Below are 23,006 nucleotides of genomic sequence, written 5' to 3'. Positions count from 1 at the left end.
GGGAATATGATGTAACTGGCATTTTGTTTACCGTAACACTAAGAGCGCACATTTTTTTTTTGTATTTGAAGAAAAGGAGTACTATTTCAAATGAAATAGTAACCTTCGTATACAGTTTCGAGAAAATAGGATACTCCATAGCAAAAAATTGATGAACTCGGAACGTGCGCGGGTTTATGACTTGGGCTCTACTAAGCAGCAGAGCTCTTATGTCTACTCGGGGATTGTATATGAGAATGGGAGAATATTGTATCAAATACCCACCTTTTTTTCTGTTGAAACGTGCAAATGTCATACACTGTACATACGAACGGGCATTATTGCAAGCTACTGAATATTGTTTAGCAAAAACGTACTTAAGGATCAGTCGGTATGTCGAAGCATAAAAAAGCCAACATTTGGAATCAGAGAACAAGCCAACACGTCAACGTCAGACTAAGGCATCATTCACGCAGGCAGCTAACAGGAGTCCCCGACTGGCGACCGAGGGACTATTCACCACGACCAATGTTCACACCGGCGACCACGACATGTTGTTCAGCAAATCTGCGATAGCTCCTCTTTACGTCTGTTTTGACAGCGGACCTCTTTAAGCTTTTCATCGCGCCGGGTGTGCTCGCTTCGTCTTCTTCATCTTCTGCTTTACCTCCACAACACGTGCGCCGATTTGTACAGCGGGGATTTGGCCGGCGTGTTATGCGTTTAATGATCAAGCTAATTACGCCAATTCATGCTAAATAAGCTAATCAATCCAAGTCATGGTAATTAGGCTAGAACATATTAAGACCTAGCCAATTGAAATAAGACAAATCAGATAATCCTAACTACGTCAATACCAATTAAAGCAAGCATAGCTAAATGAAGAATAATTAGATGAAGTCAAATAAACCAAGTCTAATAAATTCAGGGCTAAATAAATAAAGATTCTTTAGTGAGGTACTAATTATTTCAAGCATAATGAAGTCAACACTGATTATTTCAAGGCCAATTTAGCCCAAGCCTGGCATAACTTAGCCAAGTCTACAATAACCGGAAGAAGCTAGGTCAATCACAAGCTCTACTGTTGACTCCAGTCTTGCACCTCTATTCCAAGCTGCCCTCATTTTTCGGCCAGCTCTGCGAGCACCACCACGGTGACGTAAAATAGCCTTTCAGGTAATCCGACATCAGGCTCGTGCGTCGCCTATTTGTTTAGCAGCTTTTCTACTCCACTGGTGGATATGCCACCAAAAACGGTCGCTTTTTGGCCGAAGCGACCAGTTACGACCATCACTTTGCGACCAAATTGGTCGAGCGACTGCGGCCGCTCACCGGTGTGAATGCGTCTATACAGCTGCGTAGTTGAAACTTAATATTTGTCCAAGCATCATATTCACCATTGTCGCTGCTTTACACGATGCTCTTACCTTCACTAACAAGGTGCATGCAGTCGTTACTTATGACTAAGGACCAAATATTGCTATCTGAAGTTGGAAGGAAGGAGGGAAGAAAACTTGAAAGAAGGCAGGGAGGTTATAACCAGACACTTGTCCGGGTAGCTACCCTGCATTGAGAGAATGGGAAAGGGAAGCGCTTTATCGGTAGGAGAGGTCGCTCAATGTAAAAGCGTAAAATGAGTTTTGGGCCATCGACATTAAGCGCGAACTGGTGGGCTGCTAATTCGCGCAGGGGCGTAGTTCAAACAATAATATGAGAGAAATGCCACTTGTGGAGACGCAAGCAACTTCTGCACTCCCACATGACATACATACGAAAATCGGTGCACGCCAAACGAACCTTGCATCAATTCATCGACATTGACAATCTCGCTTTTAGGCAGCCGAAAGTCTGTTCGTGGAAAAGACGTTCGGCTGTCGACGTGTCTTTTTTTTCTTGTGCTAGTCTTTAAACATCATAATATATCTCCAACGGGGTTGTCGTGGAAAACATGAAAAATAAAGTGGATTTTATTTTCTTTCTTCTCACAGCTACCATTGTTCTTATTGTGCGTACACCACGTAAACAAAATGGCGACTCAATTTAATGAGGCATACCATCCGTTTCTAGGGAGAGATCAAAGGCTGGACTAAATATGTGGTTTCATGCTGTTTATGTAAATATGTGGTTTTATCGTGGTTTTCGGACGATAAACTGAAATAATTATTGTTATTATTAATATCAAATGAAGATGGTGCACAATACGCCAAGCGCATGGGGCAAGCCAGACAAGACAACCCACGTCCCGAGAAAGCACAAAAGGCACAAAAGGCGCATGCTGCTTAAAGGGACCGAAAACTGCCCAGAATATGAAATGAGTTGAATACGCTGATGCAAAGATTCTCCGTCGCACTGACTCAAACCAACCCTGTTTTGTTCGTGAGAGATGGATTTATATTTTTATTTCCTAATTGAAAGTTCCCAAAAAATTACCTGTGGCGCCTCTGGCGGCAAAAACATGAACGATACGATGAAGACAGCCACGTGACCGTTGACTGCTGTACGTGGTCGACGATTTTTTTGTTAGTATTGAAATATTGTTCGTTTCTTTATATGAAAAGATATTACTCCATAATAATGTACATATAGGCCTGCGTTAGTAGTATGCATTCAAGTGGCGCTGCCTTTGCGTGACGTAATGACCCCATGCTCGTCAGCGCGTCTTGAGCAACTTTTCAGCGTGCTCATGCAACCGTGCACGCAGTTTCCAGGTCGCTAAGATTTTGGAGCGACATAGTTTTGCTACCTACACCTCGTCTCAGAAATGACGCGCGCTGCTACTCGGTGCTGCCGTGCATATGCGTAGTGACGTTTTCGATGACTTGGCTTGGCTCGTGCATCGAGAGAGTAACGACACCGGGAGAAGCCACCCATGACATAGGCGCAGGCAACCTTGGACGCATGCGCACACAACGCGGTACAAATACAGGGAAGGTGTGTAATGCCACATCATCTCATTATTTTCACAAATATTCGAAAAGCTATAAATAAAGGTTGTTAAGCATAGTTACAGGAACTCCTGCGAAAGCAGAACAACGATAGCTTTCAAAAATCGCGAAAAGGGCTGGCGGCATCGCTATCAATCTTAGCGTTGCTGGAGGAAAGCTACATCCGTGTTTAGAGCCTTTAATATCGAAAAATACTGTTTGTAAAATAACTACGTGCTTTTGGGATTTACTACTGCAGCTACAAACACTGCGAAGGGTGAGCTTTCTGTCGCGTCGTCAAAAAATGAGTCGAGAAAAATCAGTTGTCGGTCCCGTTAAATGGCTCCTGAAAGTCCTACACGAAGTGCCATGGGCATGCTACAAGCAACACAAAACAACGCATGTCGCGGCAAAAATACGCATGCTGCTAAAATGCAAGACTTTAAAGAAGCATACCCTAAATCCAAAAGGGACTTTAGTTGCAGGGTGTGTAATCGGCAATGGTTGTAAATTTTCTCTGACCTCTGTGTCGTGTGCTAAACAGATTCTTTGGTCATCCACGCTCACAGAGTGGAATGGCTCACACTTTGTCTTTCCTTTTACTAGATCTCAGTGGCGCTATCGTGCAATGTGAACTCACCCAGTCTGTCAGTCTTCTAAACACTCTGCCGTGAGACACCATGAAGGTTACCGTAGAATTCTTTGCAATGCTGTAAAAAATGCGTTACTCTATAAAGAACGAATCTTGTGTCATACAGGGCAGGAGCTCAATGCCCTTAAAATCACGCCACAGCAACAAACGCGCTTCCTGGACATCAAAGTAGCTCTTTAAAGCGCGGAACAAGTCACCAATGAGAGCAGTTCTCGAATTTGTCCCCTGAAACAATACAAGGCTGTGGAAAAGCTCTTTAGAAAGCTCCTTGGAAAGCTGTGGTAGAATGAGTTTTCTGAAGTTTTAGGCTGCACTGCCATCAAGATCTGCCGCCATGTCTCGTCGCTCGACAACAGGAAGTTTGTGATGTTATATCATAATGTGGCCGTGCTAAGGGCAACAGAGAAAGAAAGCGCCGTGTTCCGCGTAATACTTAGCAGCTTCTCTTGAATTATCACATTCTATCAATATTATAACCACTATTTGTACAGTTTGTTAAAGCTACGCAGGTACGCGCAAATCTCTTCCTCGTTTTATAAAAAACGTTAACGTTCCGTGTCTAATACATAAGGAAGACAGCATTACCAGTGTATCATTTCTATGTTCTTTTTATGTGTCTGCGTGATCATAATTGAAATAAGAAGCTTTCCTGAGCTTCTTTGACTTTGTGAAAGAGCTCAGGTTACATTCAATCCTACAAAAAATCGGCGGATCACACGCCTTGTGGGAATCGATTCCATGCGAAGCTATCAGCGATTAGTTCTCTATGCAGCGTTATCCATGTCATGGCCAGACAGACACATTCGTCAAACCCTCTTACCCTCCCTTGCCAATCTTGGTCTACACAAAGCTAAGGAGGCGATCACGATAGCACCAAGACGTAGTCGGCTAGACAGACAGATACGTACATAGAAACGCTCAAAGTGCCCTGGGTCGCAAAGAAAGTTTTCGCACTTAAAGGGGCCCTGCACCCTCAATTACGCACGTTGTTTTTATCGGCCGTTTGCTTTCTATGGGTCTTGGTGACGGCTGTGGCACCAACGAAAGCGGCGAGAACGAAGCGTTTGATATTTTAATTTGCTTCCGAAATGGGTTTCCGCGCCGATTGCAGCGTCGTACAACGACAATTTCTGTTACAGGAAGTGAGGTAGCGTGCGTGACTTATGCTGTTCGTTTTGATTGGTGGGAAATAAATAATATATAGTACACGCTTGCGACACACTGAGTATGTGGAATTTACTCATTTTACTGTGTTTAATGCTCGTTACAGCTGCGAAAAGAACACCAATTTGTGCATCGATTTTAACTTATCAGAAACTGCGACACAGATGGCGCTGCCGAACGGCCTACTCAAGGCGCAGCCGGCGCAGCCTTCATCAATACACTGTGCTTTGCATTTCTTTCTTACACAGATTTTCCATGTGCTCGAGGTGTCTAGGTGTGTTTGCGTACCTACCATCAACTGCTGGTGTCGTCTTTGGTATTTGTCACCTGCCAGCATTGTGTTGAGTAAACTTGATTGTGTGCACGTTCCTCATGGTTCGATATAAGTGCGCGGTAACCGGCTGCGCAAGCAGCAGCGAAACTGGGGGACTGTCGTTTCATTCTTTTCCCACGGCCGATGATCGACGGAAAATGTGGTTGGAGGCGCTAGGCTGTGGAAGCAGTGGAAGTACACTGGCACGCCGGGTATGCTCGCTGCATTTCGACGAGCGCGCCTTCACACGTGTTGGCTCCGAGACTCAACGTGGTATGAAGCGACGGCGGCTGTGCCCCGACGCAGTTCCGAAAGGCAGCGCATCTGCTGCTGGGGTTGGACGTGCTATTACTGAAGAGCGCACAGGAACAGACGCTGCCGTGAGTACAAATTTGTGAACTGCCGTGTGGTTAGTCAGTTTTACCGCGAAAGCTGTTAACATATGACAAGAGCCTTTTTTTTTTTTTTTGTGGCGTAGTTTTCCGCGCCGCTACTGCCGTTGTTCGTAACCGCAATCACGCAAAATGAGAGGAAAAAACCCTGGTTCTTGCAGGATTTGAAACCAGGCACCCTGCGCGCAGTCGAGTATATTTACCACAGAGGCTCAGGCACTATCGTACTTACGCTGCCGCGAGTACTATAGAGCCTGTACTTCAAACTTATTCGCAAAAAAAAGAACCCGTCACGCCGGGTGATGAATAATGTTAACAAATGTAACGTAACTTTTGCAACTGTTCATCGTTAAATTTCGACATAACACTAGGCACAGCCTGCGACGTTGTTGCGTATGCAACCGCTTGCATTTGTTGCCACTGTGCAACCGTCAAACTTCGATCTCTTGAGTGTGCGCATATCCGCAGAACACAAAGCCTGACCACCCAGTTATGCAGTTCTAGATGAGGCAGCTGGAGCATGGCTGTGAGATTGTTGTATGACGAATCGTTGGCCAAGGTTATGAATTACTGTGCAGAATCACAGCCTATCTTTTAATCTTGCAGATGCTTGTATGCCCTATGGAAGCATCATGGACAGTGGAACACAATCCTTCAGCACTCACCAACACATCGGTAGGCTTTTTACCTGCTGTGTATTCACATGTGAACTCTTCTTGAAAACTGGAAGTAGCTGCAAGAATTGTGCTGTTTTAACCTTTCTGAACAGGATAACAGCATTCATTTCGTGGAGTCGGACTTCGCCATTGGCTGCAATGCAGAAGTTGGCACAGACACCGGAGCATGCGGTGACATGTCCCTCACTCATCTGACTGCCGGTTGCAAGGTATGCAGAATTAACTCTCGGAGACTTGAAGTAAACATGTTGACGGCGTTTTGTTATTGCTGTTTGCAGCCTAAAGAGAGTGCCAGAAGTGACCACAGTTACTGCAGAATGCGTCATTTTGCTGTGCAAACTGATGGGGTGCAAGCTACACACATGGTGTCGAAAGGTATGCTAAATGCTAACATAGCTGCTTGAAAAATATACGCACTTTGTAGTTATATTTCAACGTGGTGAAAATTCCTGCATTCTAAGCTTTCTACACATTCCAAAAAGTCAAGTTTGTTTAGTGATGAGACATGCCACTCCAAATGACGTGTTGAGTTATGTGGCTGTAGGAGGGCACTAAAAAGCCAGCATTCTGCTTCAGGTGTGCAGGTGGCAACTACTCCAAAAGTTCGTTCCGAAGGGACACAGACGGACTTCCAGGCTTGGTCAACTGCGGGATGTGGGGATGAATTGGAAGACACTGCAGAGATACTTGACTCATCAGGTCACCGTATAAGAGCACCGCTTCCATCATCTCCAATAAGATGCTCGACACCACTGCCATCGGCAAAGGATCTCGACGAAACATATGAGCCATCATTTCATGACTCACATCTGTAAGGCTTCATGCGTTGATGTACTTTCAATAGCATTTGTCCAGGGAACAGTTAAATTTGTTATTGAAACAATTGTAAATATTTGTGCAAGCATTACAGCCTTCTCATGAAGCATACTGTAGTGAGGAATGGCAGAATAATTTTGGCCAACTGGTGTTTTTGAACAAACATATAAATGCATGTGAACAAGTATTTTTGCACATCGTGCGCAGTGAAGTGCACATGCTGTGGCCAATGTCGCAACTGCCACCTAGAGATCAGTGATGAAACATGAGATCCATGACGTTACTGTTGTAGACATATTTTCTTTACTGGTTGCTGTGCTGTTCCCACCTATTCAAATGTAATCTTCCCTACAAGTAGTTATTTTTGTCTTATGCTGTTTTTTTGCAGACCAAGTGGTTGTGATTCTGTGCCACCTAGCGCTGAAAAACAGTACATCGTTTTTGAAAGCTGCTTGATGGAGCTATTCAGCATGTGCACAGTTTGCCAAGCATCGTGTAAAGCTGAAACTACACTCTATGGCTCCCTTCTACAAGTTGAGACCACCTGTGCTTGTGGGCACAAGAGTTGTTGGTTGAGCCAACCAAAAGTTTCTAATAGGGCTTTGGGTGGCATGCTTTTGTGTGCCGCTATATGCTTCTCAGGCGCGAGTCCTGAGAAAGTTCTGAGGCTGCTGAAGCAAGCCAATATTCAAGTGCCATCTACGAGGACCTACTACAGCTACCAAGGTGCACTGTTCCAGCCCGCCATACAACGTGTAGGTACCAAGCGCACTATAATTTGTACAGTATCACTTTCAGCGGCTGTGTGTACAATCATAGGCGTGCACAGGGGGGGGCCAAGGGGGCGAGAAGGGGGGGCGCAAAGTCAGCCCTATACATTGTAGGGGGGGCGAGAAGAGGGGCGCAAAGGCAGCCGCATACATTGACATAATAGGGAGGGGGGCGCTGCGACGAACCTTCGCCCCCCCTGAAGGGGAACCCTGCGCACGCTTATGTGTACAATTACACATAACTAATTTTAGGGGCTTCTCACACAATGTGTGTTGCCTCAACCAGCTTGAACCACGACATACACATTTGTACACGCTTCCCAAGTGGACAACTAGCGTTCATTTAACTTCACTGCACTGCATAACGCTGCAGAGGATCGCCTTGCTGAAGACACTGCCATGGCATGATATAGCTAATTCAGCCAGCATTTTGTCACACTTAGTATTGCAATACATTCCATTTAAGAATAGGAAATGCGCAGTGAATCGGTTGAAGATTATCTACAAGGTGCTTCCTTGACTGCTACAAATGTAGCACAGCTTTTCATCAAAGTCAGTTTCGGTGAGGTTCAGTGGTGAGCACATTTCAGGCACTTCAATTTTTAGGATCAGTAGAGCAATATTATGATTATTTTTGTTGCTACTGCAGAAAATGAAACCCATAACTCTATTCCCAGCAGGACAATGCATAGCTGCTGAGTGTGCATAGCAGCTAATCAGTCAGAAAACGTAGCTGACAGTTCATTTAGTTGGCTCACTCCAGATGAAAACAGCACCAACATAAAGTCTATTACCATGATTATGGGCTACTACTTGTGCTGTGTCAAGCAGTGGTACTGTTTTCATGAGAAAAGAGATCACGTATGAATAAATGCTGCCATTTTCAACTTTTCTTAGAAGCTTGGTGTGCTTGTGTTATAGGTTTGGGACACTGAACGAGAGGCTGTAATCGAAAGCCTTCATGGACCAGTAGCATTAGCTGGTGACGGCCGGTGCGACTCTCCCGGGTTTTCTGCGAAGTTCATGACTTACACTTTCATGGCCATTCAAACTAGTAAAATCATCCATTTCGTTCAGGTGCAGCTTGGAGAGGTGAGTTTAGTTAGTTGTGACTTTGCTGTGCATTCTTGCTGTTTTAATATGTAGTTGCAGCACTAGCACTGCACTAGATGTTCTATTAATGCACTGTAAAATATGCCTTTATTGCACACTTTAGAACAGCGAGGTGAGATCCAGCAATGCCATGGAAAAATTTGGCCTGAAGAAGGGACTTGGGGAGCTAAAGGACCAGAACGTCACTATTTGTTCATTAACTACTGACAGGCACGTGGGCATCAAAAAGTACATGAGGACATGTGAGCCGGGTATTGAACATACCTACGACGCGTGGCATGTTGGTAAAGGTAAGCAAGGTCACTTGGCAAACTTTTTGTGCCCTTAGAAAGCCAAATGGTGTTGCATTAATTTTTATGGGCCCTGGAAAGCAGCATTTTCACATACAAGTATACATGAGCTTGTTATGACCTTTCGTAAATATATGTGCAGCTTGGGTGGCCCATAAGAACAACGGTAGCACAAATTCATTTAAATTTGGGTAGCTTTCGAGCCCAGCTTCAACTGATGGATAATTTATCTGAACATTACCAATAGGAAGTATAGTCGGGGAAGGAGCATGGATCTTTTTTTGTTTACTCTTGTACTTTCCATACTGCCTAGCACTCTCCACACACAAGTGCACCATAGTGTACAGTAAAAAGTCTGAGTTCATTATTTTGCAATGTTTTTCCCCTCTTGTAAGCATTTTATTATCCAGCTAGTAAAGTGCTAAGTTGCTGGTGTTATGTGACACAATAATACGCAGTCTACTGTTTTAAAATACAGGTGTCAAGAAAAAGCTCACAGTTGCAGCCAAGAAATCTGCTTGTGCTGCCTTGAAAGATTGGATACAGCCAGTGGTCAACCATCTGTACTGGTGTGTTGCCGTTAGTGAAGGTGACGGGGATCTACTGGTAGCCATGTGGAAGAGTAAGTGAACGTGATTTTACCAAACCATTTCTTAAACATAACAATGTTTGTCGATTTCGCTGCTAATACTGTAAATGAGGTATTATCTCATTTATCAAAGCCCTTTTACCTCTTTTTGTAACCTTTTGCTTTCTGTCGATTGCTGTAGTTATCTTAACGCGTACGTCACACTCCTGAAGGATTTCTTTGTGAACTCACTTTCATACTTCCAAATTTTTTAATAGGTGGCATAATTCAATAAGGTAAGCAGGAAACTAATGTTGAACATTTCCTGCCAATACAATTTGTATTGTGACTCCATAAGTACAGAAACTTATGTGATAAATATGCCTGCTGTTTTTGGTCAAACTATTTTCATGGTAGTTTAGAGAAAAACGGTCCTGACTTAGAGAAAAAACGGTCCTGAGCTCGTGGTGTCAACTGTATTTACTTCTTACTCTAAGTAAAGCATTCCACAATTGTTTACACGCAGTAAATGAGTTTACTTTGAAAAGCTTCCGCATTATCAGGCAAATGCACAACCTATTTGGGAACTTTAATGGCTTTCCAGGCATGCTGAACCACGTCATAAACATGCACGCTGGCCATGACAGCCCTTATCCGAGGTGTCTGCACGGGGATGTGCAAAATGGAAAGTGGTTGACACCAGGTAAGTGTATACTTTGTGTGTGGTTTGGCGAGACACTCATGAAAGCACATCTTTTTAGGCACCCCGGCTTACGCACGTCTCGTGAGCATAGCTACAGAACAGGGGCTACTGAAGGATATAAGGAAGCTTTCCTCTTCTGGACAAACTTATGGACTTGAATCGTATCACAGTCTCCTAATAAGATTTGCCCCGAAGTCTGTCGCATTCAGCACCATGATGATGCGTGCAAGGTGTGTGTCACTTGCGTGCAATGTTTTCCCAATTTGATCAGAACATATTGTTGAGTTCGTGCTTGATTTGACTGTCAGGGTGCCTGAACTCTTTCAATGCTGCATTGCGCTTTACAGGACACAGTTGGCTGCTCTTCACCACAACGAAAATGCAGGTCGAGAGCAGGCAGTAGTGGCAAGAAATTGTGCACTCAGATGGAAGAGGAAAATGCTCCGTGCAAAGAAGGGAGCGGAAGTTGTTTGCCCAGTAAAAAGCAAGCCAACTTACGGTATGTAGTATTCAGATGAGTGTTCACAACACGTAACGTGTTTTTCTGTGCAGCTTATGTGGACAAGCTAATGACGGAGATGCTGCACGAGAGCTCTTCATGCAGTTCTCTCAAGAAGGCACAGCAGCAGCGAAGCAGCACCAGCAGCAGCCCCAAGCCTCTGGCCATGATCCAGCTCAACCAGCCAAGGCTATCGAAGAGTGAACTCGTAGCTGCACGGCAATCGCGATTTGTGGCGTGCTCAGTGCAGGACATGCCATGAGTATTGCATGTACAAGCGATTTCATTTAGAGCATTGGCCGAAAGTGTTATGCATGGCTGATGGACTTCCAAAGTTTCTTCATTTGTTTGGCTGGTTGCTTGTTTACTTCCTTGCGTAATTGCTTTATTTATGCACTTCTTTGCTTATGTATTCATAAATGCATACCTCTGGCCATGATCCAGCTCATCCAGCGAAGGCTATCGAAGAGTGATCTCATAGCTGCACGGCAATCACGATTTGTGGCGTGCTCAGTTCAGGACATGCCATAAGTATTGTATGTACAAATGATTTCATTTAGATCATCGTCCGAAAGTGTTATGCATGGCTGATGGGCTTCCAAAGTTTCTTCATTTGTTTGGCTGGCTGCTTGTTTACTTCTTTGCGTAATTGCTTTATTTATGCACTTCTTTGCTTATGTATTCATCAGTGCATACCTCTGGCCATGATCCAGCTCATCCAGCCAAGGCTATCGAAGAGTGAACTCGTAGCTGCACGGCAATCGCGATTTGTGGCGTGCTCAGTGCAGGACATGCCATGAGTATTGCATGTACAAGCGATTTCATTTAGAGCATTGGCCGAAAGTGTTATGCATGGCTGATGGGCTTCCAAAGTTTCATTTGTTTGGCTGGTTGCTTGTTTACTTCTTTGCGTAATTGCTTTATTTATGCACTTCTTTGTTAACGTATTCATAAATGCATACCTCTGGCCATGATCCAGCTCATCCAGCCAAGGCTATCGAAGAGTGATCTCATAGCTGCACGGCAATCACGATTTGTGGCGTGCTCAGTTCAGGACATGCCATAAGTATTGCATGTACAAGCGATTTCATTTAGAGCATTGGCCGAAAGTGTTATGCATGGCTGATGGACTTCCAAAGTTTCTTCATTTGTTTGGCTGGTTGCTTGTTTACTTCCTTGCGTAATTGCTTTATTTATGCACTTCTTTGCTTATGTATTCATAAATGCATACCTCTGGCCATGATCCAGCTCATCCAGCCAAGGCTATCGAAGAGTGATCTCATAGCTGCACGGCAATCACGATTTGTGGCGTGCTCAGTTCAGGACATGCCATAAGTATTGTATGTACAAATGATTTCATTTAGATCATCGTCCGAAAGTGTTATGCATGGCTGATGGGCTTCCAAAGTTTCATTTGTTTGGCTGGTTGCTTGTTTACTTCTTTGCGTAATTGCTTTATTTATGCACTTCTTTGCTTATGTATTCATCAGTGCATACCTCTGGCCATGATCCAGCTCATCCAGCCAAGGCTATCGAAGAGTGAACTCGTAGCTGCACGGCAATCGCGATTTGTGGCGTGCTCAGTGCAGGACATGCCATGAGTATTGCATGTACAAGCGATTTCATTTAGAGCATTGGCCGAAAGTGTTATGCATGGCTGATGGGCTTCCAAAGTTTCATTTGTTTGGCTGGTTGCTTGTTTACTTCTTTGCGTAATTGCTTTATTTATGCACTTCTTTGTTAACGTATTCATAAATGCATACCTCTGGCCATGATCCAGCTCATCCAGCCAAGGCTATCGAAGAGTGATCTCATAGCTGCACGGCAATCACGATTTGTGGCGTGCTCAGTTCAGGACATGCCATAAGTATTGTATGTACAAATGATTTCATTTAGATCATCGTCCGAAAGTGTTATGCATGGCTGATGGGCTTCCAAAGTTTCTTCATTTGTTTGGCTGGCTGCTTGTTTACTTCTTTGCGTAATTGCTTTATTTATGCACTTCTTTGCTTATGTATTCATCAGTGCATACCTCTGGCCATGATCCAGCTCATCCAGCCAAGGCTATCGAAGAGTGAACTCGTAGCTGCACAGCAATCGCGATTTGTGGCGTGCTCAGTGCAGGACATGCCCTAAGTATTGTATGTACAAATGATTTCATTTAGATCATCGTCCGAAAGTGTTATGCATGGCTAATGGGCTTCCAAAGTTTCTTTATTTGTTTGGCTGGTTGCTTGTTTACTTGTTTGTGTAATCGTCTTATTTATGCACTTCTTTGTTAATGTATTCATCAGTGCATACTGCAACCTTTTCAGCAGCGCTGCATGTTTCAGCCCTACTGTTATTTTGAGGTTGAGGCAGGCTCTGACAAGAACTTTGCAGAGGCTTCACAGAAGCGGTGGGCAGAAGCAAAGAATTCAGTCAAGCATTGTAGATACAATGAAATGTAGCAAATTTTTGCGATGTGCGCCTGAGGATGCAATACTTGCTGGCTTTGATTTCTAGGCAATGTGTGTTTAGACTCGTAAGTGCTTGTTGCCTGTTGTATATTTTCATCTCCACATAGTTATCGCGAGAGAACATGCTTTGTGACTTTTAACATAAACTGAGAAGAAATAGTTAAATAAGAAACATCTTGGGAAACAACATTTCAACACAGGGACTGTATGTCCAAACGTTGGCTCCATCGGTAATCATAGCTTGACAATTTCTCATCTCTTCAAGCCTTAAATTTCTGTCTGTTCCACCCTGAACTACTTTGAATATCACGTGCGCTGTGTTTCTGATCCATTTTCGGTACCTTGTCACTTGATGTATACGCATGCTTCTTTTACGTCACATATGAACCATTCTTTAAGTGTGACCAATATGGCTGCGATGTCGGCGTAGGCGTCATTCGACATTTGAAATTTATTTGCTGATGCTTCAGAGTTATTGGGCTAAGCAGCTAAAGAAGATGCTTCTTTCTGGTGGACTGATTATATTTTTTGTTCACCCCAGTCTTGTCTCGGCAGCAAGAGGAGCTTTGTTTTGAAAGTTTTACATTACTAAAAGCAGTGCTGCTCACCTAATTTTCATAAAATTGCTGCTTTCTTAGATAATAACTTGTCTAATCACAGCCTTTGCCATTTTCTAGCAAATGGCTAGAAGAAGGTTCTAGGAAGCAGTGTAAAGGTAGTAGAGTAATTGCATGCATACCTTGCTTGCCTACATAGAATGTGTTTGTGGGAATATAAAACATCCTCTATAATTGGGTCAGTGTGGATAGTATTCTGGCCAGTTCATTAGGGGAAAATATAGCACCCTGTAGATTTCGTAGACAAGCAGAAGACTGAGTAACACTTAGACAGAAAGATATCTCTGCTGACATGCTTAATCATTTTTATGAGATTAAATTTTGTCTTATGCGCTACCAAAGCGTACTTTTCATTGTACCTCTGGTTCAATGTTTTTGTTCTACCGTACTGCCATTGAAAGTCATCATTTTAACAGATTGTTCCTGCCATTGGCTGCATATCACTAATTTATCACCAAGATGAACACTGAAGCACAGATGAACCAAATGTTGAGAAACGTATTAAAATATACCTAGAGTAGCTACGACTTTTTCACACAAATCTTTTCTTCTGAGAAGAAATGTGATTTATATGGCCTTCACAGTGATGCGCGAGACAGTTATTGTCGTGATTTCTGTGCACATCGGTTGAACGCATCGATGCAACGATGTTAATCAAGTGTTTCTGTCATACAGCTTCTGTCACTTGTCGACACTAGCCCCTTTCCGCTGTGGCGGAACGCTTGTATAGCACTCACAGACAACAATACTAATTATGGGTGCCGTTAGGGTTGAGGGTTGCAGCTTATCGTAGACCAAGTCGTCTGCGAACATCTTCAGGAACACTCGATGCCACCATGACTGATGTGTGTATCGGTAGTTGACTCTTCACTTGACCTTCGCAAAATGTGCACTAGTGTGACATTGCCTCCTCACTTGTGACGCAAGTGATGCTTCTGAGGAAATATTGCTAAATTTTGCAATATTTCCTTGAATTTTATCACCGATGCTTATGTAGATGTTATCCTGACAGAAACAAAACAATCATTCTATTCCTGTTCTTTTCCTATTCCTATTCCTATTCAAGTGGTCACGTTTTGATGGAGGCAAAATGCTAGAGATCTGTGTACTGTGCGATGCCAGATTCTCAAAAATTTCCCGAGCCCTCCACTACGACATGCCTCATATTCGTGGTAGTTTTGACAGGTTAACATTGGACATAAATTTTTGTTGCTTTCACTATAGTTGTCTGATGATGTATCATTCAAAGATAGACCAAACATGTTTTCTTTGACCATCACTGTACATTGCACTTGAGTGTGTTGCTCTATTATATGTTGTACGTAATTTTACTGCTACTCCTGTATGTGCACATACCCTCCACCTTACAGTGCCTGCAGTGCGTTTACTGTAATCAAGTTCTGCATTGCCTTTGTGACAATAAAGATGAAATGGCACTTTGGCTGCATGATTTCCCATGAAGTATTGCAGAATGTACTTCATGTTTGTGTTAAAATCCAGTAAGCTATGAAGCCACACAACCACTGTGATTAGATTTTTATTGCAATTCCGGGTACTTAAATCCTGCATAATCTTCTGATGGAACATTTTTCTGATGAGCCTAATAGCACAAGCAGGAACCACTTTCCGGTTTCTTGGCCCGAGCCGGCCCCAGATCCAACGAGTAAACTGCCGACAGGCAATGTATCGATACCTCCTGTAAAATAAACATTTTTATATACATTCACTGCCTCCAATGCCCATTTCGAACCTTTCAGGTGTGACATGCATTCAAAAATTCGGTATTGTCACGTTTCTTGCAGCAGCATAATTAACAGCATGCTGCTACAGAGCATAGTAACATAATTTTTCTACGAGTTTTCTAAATCCTACGGCATCTGTACAGGATTGCGATCTGTACAAGCATCACCTATTTATTGCCTCGCATACTTATTTTGCATCCAGCAGTCTGTTTGCATTATGTGCATGATGTAAACCTTGAAAACAATACAAGACGACCTGCTATATTCCACATTATGTGCAGTGAGAGGAGAAGCAAACGTGCACTTCTGAACTTTAGCAAAAACCGGCTCGTATTCCAACTTGCAGCAATGGTTCTAAGTACAAACGTTTGAACCTGCTACACATTTCGTTGCCAATTATTTTCATTGGTCCTATTTCTTCGAATACACAACATTTACAATTGTGTTTGTTGGGTGTAAAAGGCATTAAATTTACCCATGCAAGAACAGGCGTTATCAGTGCCATGCGAAACGTCTGCATGCACCAAAAGGCCCATATTTCAGCTGTGTAAAAAAAAAAACTTTTGCCTATGATGTCTCAAAAACAGGAAAATAGTAACGCACATGCGCCATCGCTCTCTCAAGCGTTCCGCAACCCAGTGACCACGACACCAAACACGCATAGTGGGAGCGTCTTATTTGCCGAACACGATGGACGTAACTCCGGCAGTTGCTATTTTTACGCCTAGATAACGCCAGAAACTTTAGCAAAGTCAAAGCGCAATCTGCCGTTACAATGAATGGCAGACGCTTAAATCATAGACAAAAAAAAACTAGTTCCTGAGGGTACCAAGCGACGAACACATACACGATCCACGGCCGCATTAGAGCTTTGAAATGCCACTTACTTGTGGATGTCCATCAACGGCTGCTCGCCCCTTTCTCGCAGCTCGCAGTACGCCACATGTAGCACTTCTGTGTCAAGACACAGCGTAAAAAAAATAATCATCTTCACAAATGCATGGTTCATTGCGCATTACGCATTGTGGCATATCACGGCAGAACAGCCGCTCTGACGCCGTAGGCGTGTGATCACACCGGTCACATCGACACCTGCAGGCGCATGAAATGCACATAACACGTGAGCGACTACGAAACGAAACGTCAACGAACACACGATAGCCTCACCAATTTATGTTGGCGCGATCCACGTGGTCGTCGGGATCCTCGGGACGCGGTGCTTCTCCATGGCCCTCGTCACTGTCGTGCTCTTGTAGCGTCGCTCTCGGTGACGGTGCTGAAATTTCCAGCGGCGTGTCGTCATACGGAACGACGCTTAGCGCTTCGCTTCTCCGTAGGAGTTCACGTTCAAGGTCCGTCCAGTCGGAGGAGCTCATCGTTTCTGAAACGTTCGAACGTCCTCCCGCCTGCCGGCCTACCGTTCTTCCCTCTCATGTCAGCTAACTTGTGTGGCACATAAGCCGTCAAAAGGAGCGGCGCCCGCTTGCGACTAGAAGGCCACCATGTGCTGCGCGGTTCCGGTATGGCAAAATGTAAGTCGCGTTTTGATTGGAAGCAGACAAAACTCCAGTGACACGTCACTGGGCGAGTGAAATACGAAAGGGTACGCCAATTTCTGTCGTCTGCTTTTATTTTGAATTTGTAAGTTCAATAACTTCCGTTTCCGTGCGTCTATCTCCAAAATTCTTTTTGCATTCATCTCAGGACGATACAAAGAACGCGTTCCGATGTAAAAATCGGAGGGTAAAATATGGGTGCAGGGCCCCTTTAATAAAACATATGTCATCCCTCCGTCATACGAATCGCTATAACACGACAGTTAAACGTGTCTTCACAGATGTAGTTGATTGTTCATTGTGTATTAATATATGAGATCTTGTAAAATGTCCATTGGTGTTTGGCATTTGTAGCACCGTTTGACGTGGTGCACACACGTTGACGCCTAGTGGTGCATCTCCATCACGACGACTGACGCCCATGATCATGATTTAACCGCTGTGGCAGATGAATTTTTAAGATATACCGGAACATAGCAGATCGTGAATCTCACGCAAAGGTGGCATCAACAAGCACATAATGAACACTGGTACTCTATATGCACTTCTTCAAAGTGTTGTCAGTTGAGGAGAGCAACGGCGCGGTGTGTGCTCCCGAATGATAGGGTAACCTACGTCTGTGTCCATGCATGTACTACCACACTGCGCTTCAGTAACACGGCAGGAAGAGGTTCGTGGCTTGATCCGTGAATGTGCGAAAAAGCTCCGCTTCTCGTTGGCCTCTGTCTCGATCCGCGAAGGCAGGACATTCGCCCGTCGACATTATTGCCTTTCTCCGGCGCTTACTGCAGCATTTTTATTAGTCGATGCTATCGCACTCGAAGCAGTAGGCGGCGGAGAAACACCGTTGGTGCATGTGGAAGCTGCACTACTCCGACAACGAGCCGTCACACGCTAATGCGAAGCGAAACGTAAAGAACGTCACTGCGTGAAGGGCGGCTCCTCGAGGCTAGCACGGCCAGCGTTCTTCGCTGACATCGATACGATATAAACGCTTCGTCGCTTATTCGCACCTTATCGGCGCGCGTTAGCGTGATGATGCAGTAGTTCAATTCACCGCTCACAGACGGCGGCACCTCCCGGACCCGCCTAAAGTCATTGGAACGGGAAAGGTACCGCGTTCGTTTTCTCTTCGCCACCGCGCCCTTTCGGCGGCTTCACCGCATAAAGGGTCCAGCCCGCTCGCATTGCTAGTCTCTCCCGGTCGCCGACGCACCGCGCTTTGAAGAGCGATTGTTTTTATAGCCTCAGAAACGCGTGCAGGAACATTACGACATCCCGTATCGTTTTGACACTTCATCGCAAGCCTGTCGAGTCATCGAAAAAGGCATGGGTGCTGCGCTTTTGGGCGCAGGAACCGGAGGGAAACGGGCAAAGCCCTCTTTGCTATTCCCAGCGGGAGAAATGATGCCAGGCAACAGACTACGCGGCTGCACAGAATACGGCGGGAAAAATTTGTTCCCGCTACTGATACCCGCCTATATGAGGCAAGCGTTTCATTGAAAATTCGCAAATGTTGTTTCGGGAAATGCAAAACAAGCTGCACTAGTGCAGCTTGTTTCGCGTGGTTGCCGCAGAAGGTTCATGCACAATAACATTGCCGGGCAGGTCTTAATTATGTTTGGCGTAAAACTGACGTCTTTGGGCTCACATATAACGATCAGTGCGCCATGAAAACGGACTGCTACAGATCGGTATTGCGTGACGTGACTGCAGGACGAACATAAATAACAGTGTGTACCATGAAAATAATGGCACGCATGTCACGTAAGGCATCATTTACATGCCAAGCCCATGGTGCACTCGCGGCCGGTTCGCTGACTTGATATGCACCATTATTGGTAGCACGTGACGTGACTGTATATTTGTGCCCTTTGTGTCAATCCGGCAGAACCCACGCATTGTGGTAATCAATCTAATGCGAAGCAGTCAGCACAGAGCTGCATATATCGCCTTGCTCGTTTTTGAGGCAAATGAAGTCATCCATGTCATGACATCTATTTCAGTATATATCGCATGTTTGTCATGCATGCATGCATGTAGAATCTGGTATATACAACTCGTGACCTATAATTTATGTTCGTCAAGCACCCATGCCATACTAAATTTGGTATACATTCAGTTAACCAAACGGCCGGAAGCGCACAAAGACAGTGTAATGTAAACCATGCCGTACATGTCATGATTTTCACGTTACCACCTGTCATTCATGTTCGTCATACAGTCACCTCGAGTCACCAATTTTGGTGTATATCAAGCTAGCGAGCCGGCCGCGAGCGTATCATGAGCTTGGCAAGTAAGTGATGCTGTACATGACATGCAAGTAATGATTTTCATGTTACCACCTGTCACTAACGTTCGTCATACATATGTATGACGAACGTTGTATGTATATCTGTCAAATGTATATCTCGTCAAATCAATTGTGGTATATCTGCATTTTATTAAACGACCGCCAGTACCCCGACACGACGTACATGTAAATTATGCCATACATGGTGCGCATTTCATTATTATATGTTACCACCTGTAGTTTATATTGCTCATACAGTCATGTTATGCCATAACAAATTTGGTAGACATCCCACTAACGAAACGGTCAGGAGCGCACATAGTCTTGGGCATAGAGTTTCCTACAATGCTTACTAGAGGGAACTCTGGCGCTAGTCTCTATGGGAGCTGCAACGCATGGCACTTCAGCCAGCATGAGAAGGATGCGTAGTACACGGATTTGTGTAAACTTCATTTTTTAGGCTCTGTTTGGCTCCGCGTCACCTGCATCCGCTTTGTCGCAAAACAAAGTTCAGCAGAAGTCAGCAGTTCCACTACACCACTTTAACCTTTTTAGGCTCACTAATTCAAATCTGGCCAGGAAGTCCACAACGACACATTCTTTTGTCCGAAAGAAAACCAAAACACATCAATAAACAAAGCCACAAGTGCCTTCGAAGCCAGCAAGTACGAAGACTAGGCAAATCTGTGTACTACCCATCATTCCCATGGTGGCTGAACGATCGCAGCGCCAGAGTCCCCTAATTTTAGGAAACTCTATGGTCGTGGGCGGCTAGATAGATAGATAGATAGATAGATAGATAGATAGATAGATAGATAGATAGATAGATAGATAGATAGATAGATAGATAGATAGATAGATAGATAGATAGATAGATAGATAGATAGATAGATAGATAGATAGATAGATAGATAGATAGATAGATAGACGTTCAAACTTCGGGGCTGCAAAAGCGCACTGAATGCGTCAAACATGCGTTACTCCGCGGGAAACAACACCGCGCCGCCGCACCTTCGGCCGCGCTGGACCAAATATGGCGGCGGGCAGAATGGTCGCGGTACTTTTTCCGTTCTAGTGACTTTAAAACCGCCTTGGCCAGCAAACAGAGAGCACTGTGCAAGAGATTATGTGCGATAGACTTAAGGTGCGTTTGTAAAGCCTCGTGCAGGTTATACGGTAGCGTATTGGGTACAGCGCGGGGCCCGTATAGTCGCGGACCGGAAGGTCGTGTGTTCGATTCCCGGCGGCGGCAGTTTTTCTTCTAGTTTCTGTCTTTCCCCTCCGTTAGTGTGCATTTAACCAACGTGATATCCGTGACGAAAATAAGTCAGTGAAGTCTTTGTCGACCCCACCATAAAACACTCATAAGGATTATCGGATGGAGGAGAGAGTAGTACATCTCGAACGACCGCAGCAGTAAGTGGAGGAAGCGCTCCGACGACATGGCCATACATGGTCAGCTGCGAGGTCAGCCGATGACGACGGAAAAATGACTCCATGGTGATGAAACAAAGTTTCGAGTCCGACGACCAGGACTCAGGGAACTTGAGAGCGGAAACATCGGGCTGCCGGGTCTGAGGCGATGATAACGGTACCTGCTCAGAGGTCATGACTGTCGGCTTCGGGAAGGGCTGCGGTTCTCGAGTTCCTGGCACCTGTAGGCCAAAGGAAGCGGCTGAGGCGAGCGCAAATCAGAAAGCAAGAGCGATCAGGCGCATTCTCGGTCACCAGTTTCTGGAAACAGGCAGACAGATGTCGATGTTGTGAGACCACAAAATGTATATTGTGTCTGGAACCATTTTCACAGACGCCAACAAGAACACGCGCGACCGTCTCGTGCTGGTGGCTTCGTCGTCATCGTCGTCTTTGCCTGGTCGGATTCTTGTAGCCCGCGTTAGCGCGCTACAATTTCGTGTTAGGCCGGAACTCAAACGATGAATTCATGCTAACGTCAATATACAATATTTCGTACCAGAAGCTTCCGTACTGGAAAGTCGCAGTACGCCTTATTTCTAGTCATTATTCAATTCTTTTTTGCACCTTAAGGCAGATGAAGTGTTTACATGGCACTTTACCGAGGCAAACTTCGTGAAAAGGGCTCTTGAAGATTTCTTTTATTTGACCAGATTAGCAGCCCGTGTTCCATTTCTCGATCATCCCGTTTGTGTAGTTTGCTTCACTGCTATAAATGTACTTTGTCGCTTCAGATGTATTTTCATGTTAAATATTTTCAAAACATGGGCCTACTAAATCCGTCCGTTCAGTTGACACTATCTTTATCTATAGGTGACGTGCACGGCACGTGGTATTCTGTTAGCGCTTGGCCGTGCGTAGGCGAGAGGCTCATCAAAAGCGAGAGCTCCACAGAAAGCTCTCAGACTGGAACGCGAGAAGACGCGACTGCGTGAGTAATCTTCTAGTTGTACCAATGGTCTCTGTTGGAGATCGCGATTTGCATATGCAGATGAGCAGGATGAAACAGTCGCGCAAATATAAGTAAAATATTTGAAACGGGAACGGAAAAAGCGCCAGTGCAGCCAGTGAAAAACACTGAGTCGTCATCAAAGGTACTCATTTATTAAGTAACTTATTGATTGCTGCAAAGGCAGCGAAGTGGCTTTGGAAGAGACTTTAAGAAGAGGCACGCGGAGGCGCAAGTACGTGAAAAAACATCAATGCCGCATTCAGGGCACTGAAAGAAACGTACCGCGCAAAGATTGCCGGTATGGACCACCAGTGACTCAAACATGCCGTTTATACTTGTGACCTTCTCCTAGTTCTGTCGGAAGAGATGTTCTACGAGGCAGCAACATATCACGGTAATACGAGGGGCGTTCAATAAAGATTTCCCCTGACCCACTTCTACTTATTTCAGGATGCTGAAACAGCGCATGCGTAATGCCATAGGTCACTATAGGTCACGTGCCGATGTACAACTCTGAACTAATAACTGTCTTCTTTTTTGCGGGCGCTGAAGTGGTGTAAGGTGTGGTAATGGATGCAGTGGAATGCAGAGCAGTCATCAAGTTCCTGTACTTGAAAGGCCGCACTCCAAGGGAGACCTTCGATGAGATGAAATAGGTTTATGGGGAGGATTCCCCATCAAATGATGTAGTGAAGAACTGGCATCGTCAATTCAAATGCGGTCGGACTTCGGTGGAAACGGCTCCGATTGCAGGGCGACCCCACTCCTCTATCGATGAACACACCATCCAGCCAGTGGAGGCCGCCATATTGGAAAATCGCCGGATAACTGTTCGAGACCTAGCCCAAAATGTCAAGATTAGTGTGGGGTCCGTGGAAAAAGTCATTCCTGGCCATCTTCATATGCGTAAGGTATCCGCTCGCAGGGTTCCCCGGCTCTCACACCTTTCCAAAAGCAGGAACGAGTCGAATGCTCCAAGGTTCTTTTGACGATGTGCCATGGAAACCAGTAGACCTTTTTCAACAGACTCATTACACAGGTTGAATGCTGGGTC

The 23,006-nt window shown here is 44.8% G+C and overlaps 1 protein-coding gene and 1 long non-coding RNA gene across 2 annotated transcripts; one reads left to right on the top strand and one right to left on the bottom strand.

The window, feature by feature from the left end:
• Positions 1–4,722: 4,722 nt before the first annotated feature.
• LOC119383660 (uncharacterized) lies at positions 4,723–15,658 on the top strand. The gene is made up of 13 exons (XM_037651939.2): positions 4,723–5,412; positions 6,031–6,099; positions 6,194–6,310; positions 6,380–6,476; positions 6,678–6,912; positions 7,306–7,672; positions 8,609–8,779; positions 8,904–9,090; positions 9,569–9,712; positions 10,263–10,361; positions 10,420–10,591; positions 10,709–10,860; positions 10,914–15,658. The coding sequence occupies exons 1-13, from the start codon at positions 5,092–5,094 to the stop codon at positions 11,120–11,122; spliced, it is 2,340 nt and encodes a 779-aa protein (XP_037507867.1). The 5' UTR covers positions 4,723–5,091; the 3' UTR covers positions 11,123–15,658.
• LOC119383661 (uncharacterized) lies at positions 15,518–17,385 on the bottom strand. Its single transcript, XR_005181694.2, has 3 exons — positions 16,846–17,385; positions 16,566–16,770; positions 15,518–15,632 (listed from the first exon to the last, which is right to left on the bottom strand). It is a non-coding gene; the product is annotated as an uncharacterized LOC119383661 (long non-coding RNA).
• Between the last annotated feature and the right edge of the window lie 5,621 nt (positions 17,386–23,006).

This window comes from Rhipicephalus sanguineus, chromosome 2 (assembly GCF_013339695.2).
Source record: "Rhipicephalus sanguineus isolate Rsan-2018 chromosome 2, BIME_Rsan_1.4, whole genome shotgun sequence".
Taxonomy (NCBI): Eukaryota; Metazoa; Arthropoda; class Arachnida; order Ixodida; family Ixodidae; genus Rhipicephalus; species Rhipicephalus sanguineus.
Note: the sequence above shows the minus strand (reverse complement) of the source record. Positions and strands in the feature narration are given on the sequence as shown.